The sequence below is a fragment of the Schistocerca cancellata genome, chromosome 8 (assembly GCF_023864275.1).
Source record: "Schistocerca cancellata isolate TAMUIC-IGC-003103 chromosome 8, iqSchCanc2.1, whole genome shotgun sequence".
Classification (NCBI taxonomy): domain Eukaryota; kingdom Metazoa; phylum Arthropoda; class Insecta; order Orthoptera; family Acrididae; genus Schistocerca; species Schistocerca cancellata.
In genome coordinates, this window is record NC_064633.1 from 336,089,541 (window position 1) to 336,105,369 (window position 15,829).

Here is a 15,829-nt window from a genome sequence, read left to right on the forward strand (position 1 = left end):
AGAAGAATCACCTGTATCCTTAAAGACATGTGACTAGGATGAAAAAAAGTGAATCATTAGTTAATTTTGAGTCATAGATGGCGGGATGGACTAATAGGTGGGGATTGCGATGGAGTGCCAGTATAGCCCAAGCTGTAAATAACTACAATTCATGTAATAGTTTTCACATCATTTTATTCTAAACAGCTTACATTACAGTACAGTATAAGTTATACAAACATTAAAGGCAGTATATATTACATTAAATAGATATATTTAATGGGGCTACTTAAGACGTCTGGTCTGTGATCTTACTTCTCAATACCTAATATGATTCGACTGGGAAATCTAAAGTATTCTCCAATGATCGGCATGAAACAGCAAACAATTATCTAACAGACGGTATTTCGTACATGTATTATCTATGTTCTCCATCACTAGTAATTCCCCTACAGAGATATTCTGTTTGTTCACAGCCCAAACCCGGAACCGAAATCTGAGTCTAAAGATGTGACGAAGAAAGAAGATTCCGTAAGGAAGTGTACTCAGCAGGTCTGCTCTTGGCCTTCAGGTACTGGAGCTAAGGACCATGGCATGGCAAGAAGGTAGCACGATGGCCAGAAATAGCGGTCGTAAGGGAAATAATATTTTCTGAGTAAGGTTTTCCTTATATTCAATAGGTAAAATGTTCATTCGTCAAATCTCCAAGTTATTTCTCGAAGTGTGTGCAAAATTGACTTTCACTTTTCTGTCTTTAGCTTTATAGCTTTTTGCTCATCATATTTTGAAATATCGTGTGATTCTTCATTCTTAAGACCTAACACTAATGAACAAATCAGTTCCGTTCTATAAATCATTAAATGTCTACCCAGAAACATTTACTTTAAAATCAGTAGACGATGTTGAGACAACAGTACCCACAAATATTAACTCCGGAATAAGTATGTGCATTTCTTACACTGTATAGTCTTTGTTGGAAGATTTAATACAGAAATGGAAGAATCAGCCGGTAATTCTTCTCTTCACCGATTATCGAGCTATACAAGCATCCTCTATACCTGACCTACACAAATCTGTTCACCAACTCGTAAGATTCACTGTAAATCGAAAACGAAATTTCTGGAAGTACATGTCATATGTATTATAAGAGCCATAAAACAGACGATTTATTCTAAATATTTGGTAAGAAGAACGATCACAATTCCAGTAACGATACCGAAAACAAAGTAGTCATTTTTTTTAAGGAACGTACGCAACAAGTAGCAGAAAAATGTCCACACAGTAGCCCAACATGGACAAAAGGAAGACGGAAAATGTAGGTGGCTCTAATGAAATTTAATTGGGGGTAAAAGATACACTAAAAGAGAGTTGATATTAACTGGTAGACACCGAAAAGAACTGAAGATCTTAAGCATGAACGATTAAAGTATGGACTACAGACAATTAAGACAGGACACCCTTTATAAATGGTAGATTATCGGACTGTTGATTACAACTAGTGGAAAGACTTGTGGAGCGACTAGATGAAGGAAAGAGATCTGTAGATATTGAAGTTAAGTGTCTAATCTGTGATGGGACCGTGGTGATAATGATAATAGTGAAAATGACTAACGAAGATTTTTGTAAGAGATTACTTGGATTTCCTCATCAGATAATCTGTCGCTAGGTCGTTGATGTGCTGTGATACAGTGAACTCTCGAGACAATAATTTCCTGGTCAGTATAATCTACCAGGAACCGTGCAGCTGTGTAAACGGCCTTTCACTATGAAATGCGAAAGCTGACGTGACGGGTGTTGTTGGTGATGAAGAATTTGCAAATGTCTTCACTCAGGCCATTTCCAAAGGTGCGCTCTCTCGGAAAAGGCCAGGCAAGTTGATGGCGTCTCTGGAAAACTGAGCAATAGTTGCCAGCGGTTCATTTGCGGTCAACCAGCCGTAGCCGCAGCGGTCCGTCCGGGGTGAACATGGGATGCACGGCGTACTGCAGCGGCTCGTGGTGGTATTCGATGCGGAAGGCCTGCACCATCTGCAACACAAGTTGGCACGATTCGTTCCGTCCATCAAATAATTTTCCACATAAGCCTGGCTCAGAATTTAGTGGTAACAATGCAAATTACATACGACATAACACGCAATACAAACTTAGATGGCCCACATAGAAAAAAACAACTCAATATTTTATGGAAAAAAGTGTGCTACGTTGTTTCATATACAACACAAGAGCTGTATCTGGCATCCCGCAGGAAACTGTAACGGCGAGGCAGGCTCCAATAGTCGGTAATGCTCTGGTTCGTTCTTCGGAACGTAGCAACCCAAATATAGGTTCTATCAAAACTAAAGAAGGTAAGACCTTGAAAAGACGTCTGAGAAAAATCATTGCACCGTTTACGTTAGACTGGAGTGCCATCGGCTGAACAATTCAGATACTGTTGCTCGACTATAGTACTAGGAGTGGCGTCTGCAATCTGTACGTAAAGGAGAAGTTGATCCTGAAATGCTCGTTGTTCTGGTGGTTTAAGGCTACATTTATCAGGATACGTGAACTCGCAGAAAAACCGACGTTGGAGTTATGAAAATCCTCGCCAGTTACAGAGCCTCATCATGATGTGGAAACAGGGGTGCGGTGTGCAAAGAGTGCAACACGAATTACTGGACTCATATTTTTCCATCAAATCTCAACTTCTGGTACGTGAGCAATAAATCGGAACATTTTTTTTCAGACGACTAACGACTAACGAAAAGAACACATAATAATTTCGTGCAGGACAATTCAAGAGCACAAAACGCCAGGGCGTATGTAGGGGTGTTTTTGGATATAGTAATTGTTCTATCTAAACTGGCCCGTCGACGCACTGTCGCTACTTTGAAAGGTTTCAGTTCAGTTCAGGCACGCTTCTGTGAACATATGCTTCTCACAGACCAGACTCAAGTGAACGCAAAGATTTTCTCCGACGTCTACAGGGTGTTTCCGTGGAGCGTGCAAAAATTTAACACGTTGTAGAGGATGCTCCACTGAACAATTTGAGGTAGGGGACTTGTGGTCGGAGAAGCCAGCTTAAGGGGATAATAGAAATAAAATCACAATACTGTGTACTTTTTTATTTACATTAGTTGCAGTTAACTGCAATCTCCATCATTGACACAATGCGCGTACCATTTGTACTGTATTTTACAAATCGTGCTGAAACCAATGGGCATCAACATCAAGCATGACATCGGCGAAGAAGATTCTGACGCTCCTGGACAAGTATCCCTGGTGTGTTTCACTTTACACCACAGGCAGCTACAATTCTGGCAACTAATTCCATCTTCGTATCCACTGGGGTCTGATACACAAGTGACTTCAGATATTCCCATAGGATATAACCAAGGGAATTTATGGCAGGTGGCCTCGCACACAATGGAATAGAATCGCCCAATCCAGCGACCAGGAAATACAGTATTGAGATGGTTGTGGGTACCCATATTGAAGTGAGGCAGTGCACCATCATGTTGTATCCACATCCTCTCAGAACCAGCCAAGGGTACGCTCTCCAGCAACTCTGGTAGAACTCTTTGCACGAACCACAAGTACAGGTGGCCATTCAGACAGCCAGTTAGAAGATATTGCTCATTGAGATTGTCGTCTACAGCGTCGCTCCAGATATTCAAAGCGAAAACGTACTTGATTGTGTAACCCTATTAAAGCATGAGGGTTTTCTAATCCCACACATGGCTGTTCCTGCTGTTCGAAATACCACCACGATCAAACGAGGCTCGTTAGTAAACAGCAGGATTTAGAGGAAATCTGGTCGATCAATCTATTGTTGGAGCAACCACTGACACATCGCGACCCTTGGTGCAAAGTCAGTCACAAGCGTTGCATGGACTCGTTGTGGATTATGTAGGTGTAATTGTTGTTTGTGGAGTACTCGCCACTCAGTTGTATGTGCAGTGCCCATTTCACGTGCAATACGAAGAGTACTTGTAGCGGTGTATAATGCCATATACAGAGGAGATGATGATGAGGTATCTGGGCGTTATTCGTGGTTAGGGTGCAACCTCTTATTCTGCTTAAGAAAACATCAACTTCAGAGGATCTGAACACATTCTACGGTAGAGTGTAGTGCGTTCAGTGGAGGAACCGCTGGAGACAAATGCGCCCTGTTATAAAGCAGCAACTGTGAGGCAATGGTTTCTGAAAAATAACATTTCTGAAATGGACTGATCTGCCCATAGTCCCATCCTAAACCCAATGAAACACCTTTTGAACAAGTTGGAACGTAGAATTCGCTTTTTATCCCAACGTCCAATAACACTACCTTCTCCGGTTTCGGATTTTGCGGAAGAATGGGCTGCCGATCCTCCACATACATTCATACACTCACTGGAAGTGTCTCCAGCAGAGTTCAAGTCATCACAAAGACGAAGGGTGGACACCCCATGTTGATGTTCACTAATAAGTATCCGGATATTTTTGACCAGATCTCTCACCAAAGCTTTCGTGTCTTTTGAGTTTTACGACCAAGGGCGTGTTGGGAATAGTGTCGCACGGCTACATGGCCAATAGAGAAAGAAAGCGGTAGAAAGTGCAAGATATGTCGGATGTCCACGTGCACAACGATTATAGTTTATTAACAGTGAAGGAGCAAGTGTCCCTTGAAGAAGCGGATTGGCGGCGATGTAAAGTAAAACGGTTCTGGAGGAAGCAGAAGTGCTTTAAGGATATTGGCACCTACGTATCTTTTCCAAAGAGAGTCCGACACTGGAGAACGTGGACGTTTAATTATTTGAGACTAAGACAGGGCCGGTTATGTCTGCAGTAAATTTAGAAATATCGTGTTTACATGATGCCACAATGGAAAAACGTTACCTGATGAGACGAGTAGCACTTTTCAAATTACGGCGATTACAGCATCTAGATGTGTAATTTTGTAGAGTTGTCGAGATCTCCTGACAACCACATTTGACGTTAAAAGTACACAGTGTCATGTGGAGGACAGATAGTCATTTAATTCCTCCTGGGATCAGTGATCGTTTGCCGGAGGCACTACGATAATTGCAGACCACTTTGAAGTTATCGCTCGTTACACGCATACCTTCACACCTGCTATTTACAGTGTCAGACGTGGTGTATTCCTACAGAAAGACTCTTTATAGCTCAATGTCCCACACGTGCTCCATCGGTTTGGAAGCATGTCTATGAATTCCTGGAAATGCATGAGCTATGCATTGACATTTGATATCAAGCACTTGCAGAATCTGTACCTCAACGAACAGCAACTTTTTTTATGTCCAAGATTAGAAAACGCGAAAGGTTTTATAATTCTGTGAAAATCAATTAAATGTACACCAATTCAAAAAGCCTGCCAAACCGAGGTAGCCCGTGTAAACGTATTAAATCCAATCCAGATGACTTCTTTAGCCATCTAATCACGATGAACGTTTCCTTGGTGTAGCTATATGACGCCGAAACAAAGGAGCAAAACAAACAGTTGGAAACATGTGATTTCACGATCGCCGAACAAGGCTAAGACCCAACCATCAACAGGCAAGATGATGTTGATGGCTTTTTGGGACTGCCAATATTGGAACACGAGAGGCAATACTGACCGTAAGACTTATCGTAGAAGAAAGATTAAGGAAAGGCAAACCTACGTTTCTAGCATTTGTAGACTTAGAGAGAGCTTTTGACAATGTTGACTGGACTACTCTTTTTCAAATTCTAAAGGTGGCAGGGGTAAAATATAGGGAGCGAAAGGCTATTTGCAATTTGTACAGAAACCAGATGCCAGTTATAAGAGCCGATGGGCAGGAAAGGGAAGCAGTGGTTGGAAAGGGAGTGAGACAGGGTTGTAGCCTCTCCCCGATGTTATTCAATCTGTATATTGAGCTATCAGTAAAGGAAACAAAAGAAACATTCGGAGTAGGTATTATAATCCATGGAGAAGAAATAAAAAGTCTGAGGTTTGCCGATGACATTGTAATTCTGTCAGAGACAGCAATGACTTGGAAGAGCAGTTGAACGGAATGGACACTGTCTTGAAAGGAGGATGAACATCAACAAAAGAAAAACGAGGATAATGGAATGTAGTCGAATTAGGTCGGGTGATGCTGAGGGAATTAGATTAGGAAATGAGACACTTAAAGCAGGAAAGGAGTTTTGCTATTTGGGAAGCAAAATAACTGATGATGGTCGAAGTAGAGAGGATATAAAATGTAGACTGGCAATGGCAAGGAAAGCGTTTCTGAAGAAGAGAAATTTGTTGACATAGAGTATAGATTCAAGTGTCAGGAAGTCTTTTCTGAAAGTATTTGTATAGAGTGTAGCCACGTATGGAAGTGAAACATGGACGATAAATAATTTGAACAAGAAGAGAATAGAAGCTTTCGAAATATGGTGCTACAGAAGAATGCTGAACTTGGACCCGTGGTCTAGGGGTAGCGTCTTTGATTCATAATCAAGACGTCTTCGGTCCCGCGTTCGATCCCCGCCACTGCCTAAATTTTGATAAATAATCAGCATTGGCGGCCGAAGACTTCCGGCATAAGAAGTCAGCCTCATTCTGCCAACGGCCTTGTCAAAGAGGGCGGAGGAGCGGATAGAGGTTCAGGGCACTCTCTTGTCCTAGGGGTGGGAAATTGCCCCTAAAGGCGGAAAAATCAGCAATGATCAACGACATGAGGATGCAGGAGGCAATGGAAACCACTGCATTAAAGACACATAACGTGTATCCACAGGACATCTGGCCTGTAATTGAAGAAGTGTCATGATGATCTCTCCATTGGCAAAATATTCCGGAATAGTCCCGCATTCGGATCTCCGGGAGGGGACTGCCAAGGGGGAGGTTACCATGAGAAAAAGATTGAATAATCAACGAAAGGATAACGTTCTACGAGTCGGGGCGTGGAATGTCAGAAGCTTGAACGTGGTAGGGAAACTAGAAAATCTGAAAAGGGAAATGCAAAGGCTCAATCTAGGTATCGTAGGGGTCAGTGAAGTGAAGTGGAAGGAAGACAAGGATTTCTGGTCAGATGAGTATCGGGTAATATCAACAGCAGCAGAAAATGGTATAACAGGTGTAGGATTCGTTATGAATACGAAGGTAGGGCAGAGGGTGTGTTACTGTGAACAGTTCAGTGACCGGGTTGTTCTAATCAGAATCGACAGCAGACCAACACTGACAACGGTAGTTCAGGTATACATGCCGACGTCGCAAGCTGAAGATGAACAGATAGAGAAAGTGTATGAGGATATTGAAAGGGTAATGCAGTATGTAAAGGGGGACGAAAATCTAATAGTCATGGGCGACTGGAATGCAGTTGTAGGGGAAAGAGTAGAAGAAAAGGTTACAGGAGAATATGGGCTTGGGACGAGGAATGAAAGAGGCGAAAGACTAATTGAGTTCTGTAATAAGTTTCAGCTAGTAATAGCGAATACCCTGTTCAAGAATCACAAGAGGGGGAGGTATACTTGGAAAAGGCCGGGAGATACGGGAAGATTTCAATTAGATTACATCATGGTCAGACAGAGATTCCGAAATCAGATAGTGGATTGTAAGGCGTACCCAGGAGCAGATATAGACTCAGATCACAATATAATAGTGATGAAGAGTAGGATGAAGTTCAAGACATTAGTCAGGAAGAATCAATACGCGAAGAAGTGGGATACGGAAGTACTAAGGAATGACGAGATACGTTTGAAGTTCTCTAACGCTATAGATACAGCAATAAGGAATAGCGCAGTAGGCAGTACAGTTGAAGAGGAATGAACATCTCTAAAAAGGGCCATCACAGAAGTTAGGAAGGAAAACATAGGTACAAAGAAGGTAGCTGCGAAGAAACCATGGGTAACAGAAGAAATACTTCAGTTGATTGATGAAAGGAGGAAGTACAAACATGTTTCGGGAAAATCAGGAATACAGAAAGACAAGTCGCTGAGGAATAAAATAAATAGGAAGTGCAGGGAAGCTAAGACGAAATGGCTGCAGGAAAAATGTGAAGACATCGAAAAAGATATGATTGTCGGAAGGACAGACTCACCATACAGGAAAGTCAAAACAACCTTTGGTGACATTAAAAGCAACGGTGGTAACATTAAGAGTGCAACGGGAATTCCACTGTTAAATGCAGAGGAGAGAGCAGATAGGTGGAAAGAATACATTGAAAGCCTCTATGAGAGTGAAGATTCGTCTGATGTGATAGAAGAAGAAACAGGAGTCGATTTAGAAGAGATGGGGATCCAGTATTAGAATCGGAATTTAAAAAAGCTTTGGAGGACTTACGGTCAAATAAGGCAGAAGGGATAGATAACATTCCATCAGAATTTCTAAAATCATTGGGGGAAGTGGCAACAAAACGACTATTCACGTTGGTGTGTAGAATATATGAGTCTGGCGACATACCATCTGACTTTCGGAAAAGCATCATCCACACAATTCCGAAGACGGCAAGAGCTGACAAGTGCGAGAATTATCGCACAATCAGCTTAACAGCTCATGCATCGAAGCTGCTTACAAGAATAATATACAGAAGAATGGAAAAGAAAATTGAGAATGCGCTCGCTGACGATCAGTTTGGCTTTAGGAAAAGTAAAGGGACGAGAGAGGCAATTCTGACGTTACGGCTAATAATGGAAGCAAGGCTAAAGAAAAATCAAGACACTTTCATAGGATTTGTCGACCTGGAAAAAGCGTTTGACAATATAAAATGGTGCACACTGTTCGAGATTCTGAAAAAAGTAGGGGTAAGCTATAGGGAGAGACGGGTCATATACAATATGTACAACAACCAAGAGGGAATAATAAGAGTGGACGATCAAGAACGAAGTGCTCGTATTAAGAAGGGTGTAAGACAAGGCTGTAGCCTTTCGCCCCTACTCTTCAATCTGTACATCGAGGAAGCAATGATGGAAATAAATGAAAGGTTCAGGAGTGGAATTAAAATACAAGGTGAAAGGATATTGATGATACGATTCGCTGATGACATTGCTATCCTGAGTGAAAGTGAAGAAGAATTAAATGATCTGCTGAACGGAATGAACAGTCTAATGAGTACACAGTATGGTTTGAGAGTAAATCGGAGAAAGGCGAAGGTAATGTGAAGTAGTAGAAATGAGAATAGCGAGAAACTTAACATCAGGATTGATGGTCACGATGTCAATGAAGTTAAGGAATTCTGCTACCTAGGCAGTAAAATAACCAATGACGGACAGAGCAAGGAGGACATCAAAAGCAGACTCGCTATGGCAAAAAAAGCATTTCTGGCCAAGAGAAGTTTACTAATATCAAATACCGGCCTTAATTTGAGGAAGAAATTTCTGAGGATGTACGTCTGGAGTACAGCATTGTATGGTAGTGAAACATGGACTGTGGGAAAACCGGAACAGAAGAGAATCGAAGCATTTGAGATGTGGTGCTATAGACGTATGTTGAAAATTAGGTGGACTGATAAGGTAAGGAATGAGGAGGTTCTACGCAGAATCGGAGAGGAAAGGAATATGTGGAAAACACTGATAAGGAGAAGGGACAGGGTGATAGGACATCTGCTAAGACATGAGGGAATGACTTCCATGGTACTAGAGGGAGCTGTAGAGGGCAAAAAACCTGTAGAGGAAGACAGAGATTGGAATACGTCAAGCAAATAATTGAGGACGTAGGTTGCAAGTACTACTCTGAGATGAAGAGGTTAGCACAGGAAAGGAATTCGTGGCGGGCCGCATCAAACCAGTCAGTAGACTGATGACTAAAAAAAAAAAAAAAAAAGAATGCTGAAGATTAGATGGGTAGATCACATAAATAATGAGGAGGTATTGAATAGAATTGGGGAGAGGAGGAGTTTGTGGCACAACTTGACAAGAAGAAGGGACCGGTTGGTAGGACATGTTGTGAGGCAACAAAGGGATAGCAAATTTATCATTGGAGGGCAGCGTGGAGGGTAAAAATCGTAGAGGGAGACCAAGAGATGAATCACTAAGCAGATTCAGAAGGTTGCAGTAGGTACTGGGAGATGAAGAAGCTTGCACAGGATAGAGTAGCATGGAGAGCTGCATCAAACCAGTCTCAAGACTGAAGACCACAACAACAACATGGTGTGCTGCTTCATTGGGACAAAAAGTTTTTCTTCTATCCCCCCTCCCCCTTTCACATGGTGACTTCTTCTTCTTTCCTCAGATGAAGAAACCATTGCATGACAGAATTTTCCATAAGGCCGACGGGATTATTTCCAAGGTGAAACGTTTCATGACTAGCCAAAATGCAGACTTCTGCTGCCTAGGTCTCCACCCAGTCATTCGTCATTGGGAAGGTTGGTTCGCATTGGAGGGTGCATATGTAGAGAAAGACTAACACTATCACCAAGTTCCATGGTTGCAGCTTTATTTTTTGTAGGTGATAATTAAAACCGTGTGACTAGTCCTCGTGATGGTTAAGTCGTGCTACATTTTCTGTTAATCATCCAGCATAAGGTACTGGCTCGATTATGGGAGTAGTGCCCGTCCGGTTGGCCGTGTGGTTAAACGCACGGCTTTCCGGGCGGGAAGGAGCGCCTGCACCCCGGCGCGAATCCGCCAGGCGGATTTGTGTCGAGGTCCGGTGAGCCGGCCAGTCTGTGGATGGTTTTTAGGCGGTTTTCCATCTGCCTCGGCAAATGCGGGCTGGTTCCCCTTATTCCGCCTCAGCTACACTATGCCGGCGATTGCTGCGCAAACAAGTTCACCACGTACGCGTACACCACCATTACTCTACCATGCAAACATAGGGGCTACACTCGTCTGGTGTGAGACGTTCCCTGGGGCGTCCACCGGGGGCCGAACCGCACAATAACCCTGGCTTCGGTGTGGGGCGGCGGAGGGGTGAAGTGGACTGCGGTAGTCGTCGTGGGGTTGTTGACTACTGCGGCTGTGGCGGGGACGGAGCCTGTCCATCGTTTCTAGGTCCCCGATTAACATAACATGGGAGTAGTTCTACAGTATTATCCTACCTTTGCGATGACCATCTGTATCTCGAGGTCAGCGAAACGGCGGCCGAGGCACATGCGACGGCCGTAGCCGAAGGGGAGCGACGCGAACGGGTGGTGTGTACGGGACTGCAGCCAGCGCTCCGGCTGGAAACGGCCCGCCTGCGGGAAGTAGCGCTCCGACCGACCCATCACGTAGTGCTGGAACACCACCTGCGTCTGCAACACAAGGGGCCCGGCCTCTCTCAGCACCCGAAGTCACAGCACTGCAGGGGGAACAACGCACACTCAGCAACAGCAGATAGCAATTCACTTGTGAGAAAAACAAAAAAACACACACAGACACACCCACACCCACACACCCACACACACACACACACACACACACACACACACACACACACACACACACTTAGGCATACAGACACACCTACAGAAGGAGAGAGTGAGAGTCGAGTGTGACTAAGTGAGAATGAATGTGTGAATGAGTGAATGTGAATTTGAGTGTGAGTGTGACTAAATGAGAGTGAGTGTGAGTGTGACAGAGTGAATGTGAGTGAGTGAGTGTGAGTTAGAGTGAGTGAGTGTGAGAGTGAGTGAATGAGTGCGAGAATGTGAATGAGAGAACATGCAAGTGAAAAACAAGGGGTGGGAGAGAGAGAGAGAGAGAGAGAGAGAGAGAGAGAGAGAGAGAGAAGGAGAGGGAGACATGGATCGACGAAGCAATAGATGGAGAACCTAACAAATGGGCTTAATGATGTAACCACTTTTGAATCCCACATTCCACCGTTAATACACAATCGATGGTATTCATTTACATCACATAATCTGCAATAGCACCGTTAGTTTTCAGTCTTACAACTATAGCACAGTTTCTCAGCGACAAATAAGGTAAAATGCTGACTAATTACATGCTTTCATAGGTTATGGCACTCTTCTAGCTGTATACAGGGTGTAAATTTTAATTTGACAAACGAGAATAACTCGAAAAATAAGCGTCACACGAAAAAATGTGTAGAATCAAAGTTGATTATTTTCGAGGAGGACATCTGCTGGTGCTAAAATTAGCCCGCCACCCCAGCCCCCTGGGGGTGGGGCGGGAGGCAACTTTTAAATTTCAAATGGGAACCCCCATTTTTTACTGCAGAATCAGATTCTACATAACAAACTACTTAAATTTTGTCTTAAACATTTCTTTTGATTCTTAGTAGTTAGCGCTGTAATTCAAGAAAATCCATGTTCTCATTTTTTCGTGGAAAATGGTTACAGATAAATAAAAAATACTTATTCACCGCTAAAACTGAATCTCTCCCTATAGGGTGGGGTTTAAGAGAGAGCGGAATTAGAGTTTTACAAATGTTGACCCAAATATTAATTTTTTCCGCAGATTCGGATATGTTTTCTTTGTTTCGTGGTCATGAGGCCACACAACTTTTAATTATAAAACAAATCATCTGACTAGCTAACTAACTAACCAAACATCCTACTTACTAACGAGTGAATTCATTAACTAAAAAACTAACTGACTTACGAACATGGATATCCTTTTTAGTTTAATATCACAATCCAGGATCGTTCTCTGTTGTCGAAGTTTGACGACAAGGTTTCGGCGTCACACCTTGTATGCGTTTTCACAGTCAAGTTTATCGCTGGTGCGAGTTTCTTCAGGTTAAAGTTTCTAGTCATCTACTCTGTCATTCCGAGTAATTTTACTTCGGTGAAAATATTCCGTTGAAAACCCATTTCTTCCGGTCGTACTGTATCATCTCTTGTGAGAGATCCTTCAGTCCTCCTTTCGATGGTTATTTCGAATATTTTGCCCAGTGAAGTAAGGAGGATAATGGACCGGTAATTTTTGAATTGTGTTGAATCCTTGTTAGGCTTTGGTATAGGCACAATTTTGTGCCATGCACCACATTTCTGGGTAATCGTGCGTTCTGGAGGCAGGTGTCATAAATTGCCGTCAAACCAGTGGTTTATGCCGTAAATGCGTCACTTGTTCATAGGCTGCTTTGTCTGCGCCTGGTGCTTTGAGAGGTACTAGAACTCTAATGATGGCCTTTACTTTTCTGATGGTTGGTCAGCTTGGGTTCTATTGTAGTTAGGTCTCTGCGATAGATTGCTAATTACGCGCTTTTCATTGGCTTCGCGCTCGTTTTGCTGAGTCAATGATAGAGTGTTTTATTCCCAGTGAGTCTTATTCGGCAAAAGCACCCTGGATTAGTATTTGCAGCGTTGCCGGGGATTGTCTAGGTGCTTTCTGTGACGAAATATCTTGACTAACTGCCACCCCTTCTTGGTTTGGAGTATAAACGTAATTATACGTATGTGGTGTCTGTTTTTTCGGACATGTATTCATCACGTCTTCCGAGGTCTCAGTGCGCCATTCCCGAAGGCCTTGCATAAATTATAGTCTGTTCGTTTAATCTGGAGCTTCAGTCTGCGGCCCCTTCGTTTCTGATGTTTTAGTTCTTCAAGGAGGGGTTATAATTTTCTCTAATTGGTATATTGTCTGGTCGTGGTCGTGATCGCCAGCTTTGGTGCCATGGAGATTTTCTTCTGTCAGGTAAATGATGGAATCATCCAAGGAGGCGACATCGCTAATAGGATGGATTTTGTGCTGAGATAGCGGGCGAATTGTATCCAGTTGGCTTTTGTTGATCTTAGTGGTGGGATCGGAGCTGTTAAATTCGGCAGCTTCGGTGGTTACGGTTTGATGTCATGCTGCGGAGCGTTATTGGTTTCAATGGGAGGTCAATATTTTTAAGTTCGTACCTCAATTGTTAAAACCAGAAACCTTATAGGATCATTTTGAAGTCCGTCCGTTCGTCTGTCTGTCTGTCTGTCCGATTGTTCAGAACCGTTTTTCCCAGGAACGGGTAGACGTATCAATTTGAAATTTGTGTCACATATTAGGGTCTATGGTCCCGTGGCAGTATAATAAACGTTAGCTTCTAAGTCAGTGCAATGAAAAGATACGGCTATTTATGTCACATCTTTTATTACTCGCAAACTCAGTCATCAAAACCTATAGAGTACTTCCTGTTGTCTAGAATCTTGACTTGTGGCAAGAAGCAAGGTTTCACTGTACAAGTAGAAGAAAAAATCCGAAAATTGCCAATTTGTAATTATATCACACAAAAAAGTCATTTGTTATGTGACTGCCTGTCCGTCCGTCTGATAAGACCCCTTTTCCTTAGGAAGCGGTAGACGCATCATACTGAAATTTATGTCAAATACGAAAATCTGTATTCACTTGGCGGTGTAATAAATGTAAGCTTCTAAGTCAGTCCAACTAAACATATGACGAGTTATGTCACATATTTTGGTACTTGCTAACTCACTCATCCAAATCTACAGGCTGCTTCCCGTTGAAGCAGAACCATGAAATTTGGCAAAACGAAAGGTTTTACAGTACAAGTAAAGGAAAAATTATTTTTAATTATATCACACGAAAAAATATTTATTTTGTCACTTGTTATCAGACTTGAAAGTAAAATATTCTAGTAAGTCTTGAAATCCCTGTGGCCGATATTTTGCCAGTTTCAGTGTCGATAACAGGCAAAAATCGTCGAGACCTTCGATCCCGGTTTGGATGAACCGCTATACACATAATTAAGTTTCTACGGAACCTTAATGCGCGAGTCCTGCTCACCAGGATGTTGGTTTTCTGGCGACGCGACAGTGCTCGGTTCAGTAGGACCCCACATCGTCGCATCCAGTTTCTTCGCCTTAGAATAGTTTTATTCTCTTGGGGTGACGTTCCGCGAAGTCCACACAAAAACCTTATCGTTTAAATTACTTGTCCATATAGTGTGTTGGTCTCGACTGTTGTTTCTTCTACGGTTCGTATCCCAATTAGGGTTTTAATTTTAATTTTAATAACCAACAGCCCCAGTTGCACCGTTTACCTAGAATTTACCCAGGTTTCAGTCGGGATAACCCAACCTTCTTCAGAATAACAGTCCATAGTGGACATCGTCAAGCTAAAACTACAAATCCATAAATTATCGTCAGAATGTAAAACTTATCTGGCACTGCCTCGGCCCCACTTCGCGACCGCGATGCGGCAGCCACGGTGCTGTACTCGAGCAGTATAGCACTAATTCTAGGTAAACGGTGCAACTGAGGCTGTTGGTTATTAAAATTAAAATTAATATTTATACAGTTGCTGACAGGGCCGCGAAATGTTGAAAATATTCGGTTAGGGTTTCCTCCTCTGGCTCTTCTATCGGTCCAGCGTTGTTGTTGTGGTCTTCAGCCCGAGGATTGGTTTGATGCAGCTATCTACGCTAGCCTATTCTGTGCAAGCCTCTTTCCTCAAAATAACTTCTGCAACCTACATCCATTTGAACCAGCTTATTGCATTCATGCCTAGATCTCACTCTACAATTTTCATATCCCAGATTTCCCTCAATTACCAGATTGGCTTTTTACAATTTTCATATCCCGGATTTCCCTCAATTACCAGATTGACTTTTTATTGATGCCTCAGAATGTATCTTATCAACTATTCCCATCTTTTAGTCAACTTGTGCCGTAAATTACGTTTTTACTCAATCAGATTCAGTATATTCTCATTAGTTACTCGACATGCCCATCTAATACTCACCATTCTTCTATAGTGTCAGATTTCAAAATCTTTTATCATTTTGTCTAATCCGCTGATCGTCCACGTTTCACCTCCGTACAAGGCTACACTCCAGACAAATACTCCCACAAAAGATTTACGAACACTTTAATTTACACTGAGGCGACAAAAGTCATGGGATACCTCTTAATATCGTGTAGCACCTTCTTTTGCCCAGTGTAGTGCAGCAACTAGACTTGGCATGGACTCAGCGAGTCGTTGAAAGCATCCTGCAGAAACATTGAGCCACGTTGAGACTCTGTAGCTGTCCTTAATTGAGGATG

The 15,829-nt window shown here is 42.6% G+C and overlaps 1 protein-coding gene across 1 annotated transcript in view; it reads right to left on the bottom strand.

The window, feature by feature from the left end:
* Positions 1-215: 215 nt before the first annotated feature.
* LOC126094785 (probable cytochrome P450 301a1, mitochondrial) overlaps positions 216-15,829 on the bottom strand; it is a 182,666-nt gene continuing 167,052 nt past the window's right edge. The window contains exons 9-10 of the mRNA XM_049909347.1: positions 10,940-11,134; positions 216-2,006 (exon numbers count right to left, since the gene is read on the bottom strand). Of these exons, the coding sequence (XP_049765304.1) occupies positions 1,896-2,006; positions 10,940-11,134 (306 nt within the window). The 3' untranslated portion in view covers positions 216-1,895. The remainder of the gene's footprint in view (positions 2,007-10,939; positions 11,135-15,829) is intronic.